The sequence below is a fragment of the Malus domestica genome, chromosome 12, assembly GCF_042453785.1.
Source record: "Malus domestica chromosome 12, GDT2T_hap1".
NCBI lineage: Eukaryota > Viridiplantae > Streptophyta > Magnoliopsida > Rosales > Rosaceae > Malus > Malus domestica.
In genome coordinates this window covers 26,898,269-26,901,298 of record NC_091672.1, presented here as the reverse complement: position 1 = coordinate 26,901,298, position 3,030 = coordinate 26,898,269, and the positions used below count along the sequence as shown (strand labels likewise).

General features: G+C 35.6%; 1 protein-coding gene across 1 annotated transcript; it reads right to left on the bottom strand.

The window, feature by feature from the left end:
* Positions 1-1,482: 1,482 nt before the first annotated feature.
* Positions 1,483-3,030, bottom strand: LOC103450808 (hydrophobic protein RCI2B-like). The gene is made up of 3 exons (XM_029089777.2): positions 2,855-3,030; positions 2,450-2,547; positions 1,483-1,702 (listed from the first exon to the last, which is right to left on the bottom strand). The coding sequence occupies exons 1-2, from the start codon at positions 2,933-2,935 to the stop codon at positions 2,464-2,466; spliced, it is 165 nt and encodes a 54-aa protein (XP_028945610.1). The 5' UTR covers positions 2,936-3,030; the 3' UTR covers positions 1,483-1,702; positions 2,450-2,463.

Below are 3,030 nucleotides of genomic sequence, written 5' to 3'. Positions count from 1 at the left end.
TCTTCAAATGATATGTTAAATATAGTATGTCAACATTTTATTTGATGGTTGAGGTGTCAAATTGAATACAAGTGCTAAATCTTCTTTTCTTCCAATGGATGTCTCAAATATTTATTTTATTATTTTATTGAGCCTAGAGTTACATTAACTATTAATAAATAGGGGAAATTTGAAAGATGTCCAATTTTATAGTCTATCTTTTGAAATAGATCTAATTTTTAGTGACTTTTGACTTTTGAAATAGGTCTAATTTTTAGTCCAATTAGACCCATATCAAAAGACCCCTAAAAATAATCAAAATTAATTTTAGTTTGTATTCTATTAGTTGTTAATGAGACTCATACATTAAAAAAATTAAATTAAATACATTGGACTCTTTCTTTGTTTGCTGTCAAAAAACGTAGCTAGAAAACAAGAAGACAAATGACCCACATGCTATATCATATATGCCACATCTGCTATTTTTGGTTGGAAAGTGAGAGTTAGTTAATGTCCTTTTCACATTGGCTAGCTTGAGTTGGGAAGAGAGAAAGTTAATCTCCCCACAAGAGCCATCGGTTGAAGAAAATTTGTTGAGAACTTGATCATATCTTCAACCATTTGGTTGAAGAGACAGGGTCATTGGCACCCGTGGCAGAGAGGCTCCGGAATTGGCGCCGTGGACCTTGGTGTCGCAATTCCAGCACACAATATCGCTCGGTCCGATTAGCAGAAGATCCTAGTGGAAATTCGGCAGACCTCGCAGATCTTTTTCTCTCTTGATTGCAAAGGTGGAGAGTTGGCCTTCGGACGCTGGTCATCCCATGGCTCCCATATGTGCTTGCTGACCTAAAAAAAAATTTGTACTCCGACCCGTGAAACCAGCTCGAATCAGATCGTTTGAAACAGGTCAGGTTAGGTTTGGTTTTAAATTTAAAATTCTCAAAACCCGGCTCGGCCCGTTCTATTTCATTTTTAACCGGTTTCAATCTGGTTCTTTCAAATTTGAGCCCGGACCGGGAGGCCAAATGTGTTTTGGTTTAAGGGATGGACTAGAAAGATCTAAAATCATCGAAACAAAAGGGTTGCCCCTTGTTAGGACATGGAATTGGAGAAGATCAAATTTTAATAGCGTTGTCTGCTTATGGTAGAGCAGTATATTGCAATGTAGAGGCGAGTGGGACAAAATCTTAGTCGTGGTTGTAGAATTGACCTAAAGGACAACATGGCCGTCCCCCCTTTTAGTCGTGGGGCAAAATATAGCATAACATTGATTGTAAATAACTTTATAGCCTTGCAAATGCTACAAGCACGAGTTATATGAACAAACAATATCATGTGATTTTTACTCCACTATAGTTTATAATTTATTCATTAAGTTAATTGTTTAAAAGATGTCACATGTAATAATAACGGAGCTACACGGAGGGCAATGTATGCACACGACCCGAATAACCCAGTGCTCCCAGTGGTCCCCCTTGTATTTTGCTGGAAATAGTCAAATATGATAGGACTATATGAGGCATTTATTCAAATCAAAATGAAAGAAACAAAAATAGGAAAAATACAATGAACAATGACAGTAGATACACACTACATAAATGAAGTATCAACCATCCATTTGGCTACACCAGATAAGTACAATCCATCAAACGGTTGAAAACAAACCCTTGATACCTAAACAAAGAGACATAGCTGCCCTTCGAAACACATCCTTTACCACCTGCTCGATAAGAAAGATAAAAAGGATCAGAAAGTTAAATGAGTCATTAATCCTTCTTTGTGAAGCATATAACAAACTACTCGTAAATGGAAAGAGATCCTCTTCGGATTTCTTCCTCCAAAACCCAATGACCAAGTGATCTTCCTCCAAAACCCAATGATCAAGTGATCTAGACCCTTAAAATTTAATCTAAGGATTACAAACAAAGAAACTAGTAAAAAAAGTAAAAAATATGATAATATTTTTTTACCGTTAAATCAAATTTTAAAGGTACAGATCACTTAATTAGTAGACTTTAGAAGAAAAAATCCGGAAAAAATCTTTTTCCCTCGTAGATGGCATATATCAAATTAGGGCAGGTCATTTTCAAGTGGACCCACATCTTTTTCTTTGTCGAACTAAATCATAGTAGGGTTGATAAACCAATAAGAAATGCATATTAGCTTAATCACCAATCAGGCAGTCTTATTCCTTTAAAAAGATTAGAATAATTCATATCTATATTCAAAACAAATCCGGTTGAATTCTAAGACAAGATTATTATCGATGCTCCATTTTAAAAGCACTTTATTTTTTTTTCTACGTAGTCTTTCATTTTCATATCCAAATTCAAAACAGAGCCGTTGAAATTTCTAACAAGATTATTATCGAGGCTCCAATTCACTCTATCCTATTTCTACTGCATCACACTTTTACAACAAAAAAATAAACAAGAAATATTTGAGCGATAGAGAAGTTGGTGCTTACATAAATTGAAAGGATCACTTGGTGAGGATATAGATGGCATATATAATACCAGGGAGGTAACCAAACAGTGTCAGCACCAAACAGATCCAAAATTCCGCCTGAAAATCATCAATCCACCACATATAAACATCAAAATTCCTCATAAAAAATAACTGCATGAAAATTCGGTTCCAAAACATACAAAAACACAGACCATATACAAATTAGGGCAACGATGTTATACGAGCACTGTATGACTGTTACATCTATAGAATTTCGCTGACATGATGATTCGAGCGGTGTTGGTACGTAATACGTGTTTGTATGACAGATTATCAACAATCAAGCAGTTTTAGTATGTAATAAGTGTTTGTATGACAAACAACATCTATAAAGTACGGACTCGAAAGAGAAATTAACACTCACACGACACTCATACTTGAGGAAGACACCAAGAGGTGGCAAGAGGATGGCGATGATGATGTCGATGAAGGTTGCTGAACCCATACTTATCAAGTTCGGCAAGAGAAAGAAAACTACAAAGGGTAGAGAGAGGTTATACAACAAGAACTAAGAAGTATCCGACTGCTTTGACAGAAACT

Excerpts from the sequence above, each read along its gene's own strand:
- LOC103450808 (XM_029089777.2), bottom strand. The coding sequence starts at position 2,935 with ATGGGTTCAGCAACCTTCATCGACATCATCATCGCCATCCTCTTGCCA. Across the intron at positions 2,548-2,854 it reads TCCTCAAGTATGAGTGTCGT|GCGGAATTTTGGATCTGTTT; the intron begins GTGAGTGTTAAT and ends GATGATTTTCAG.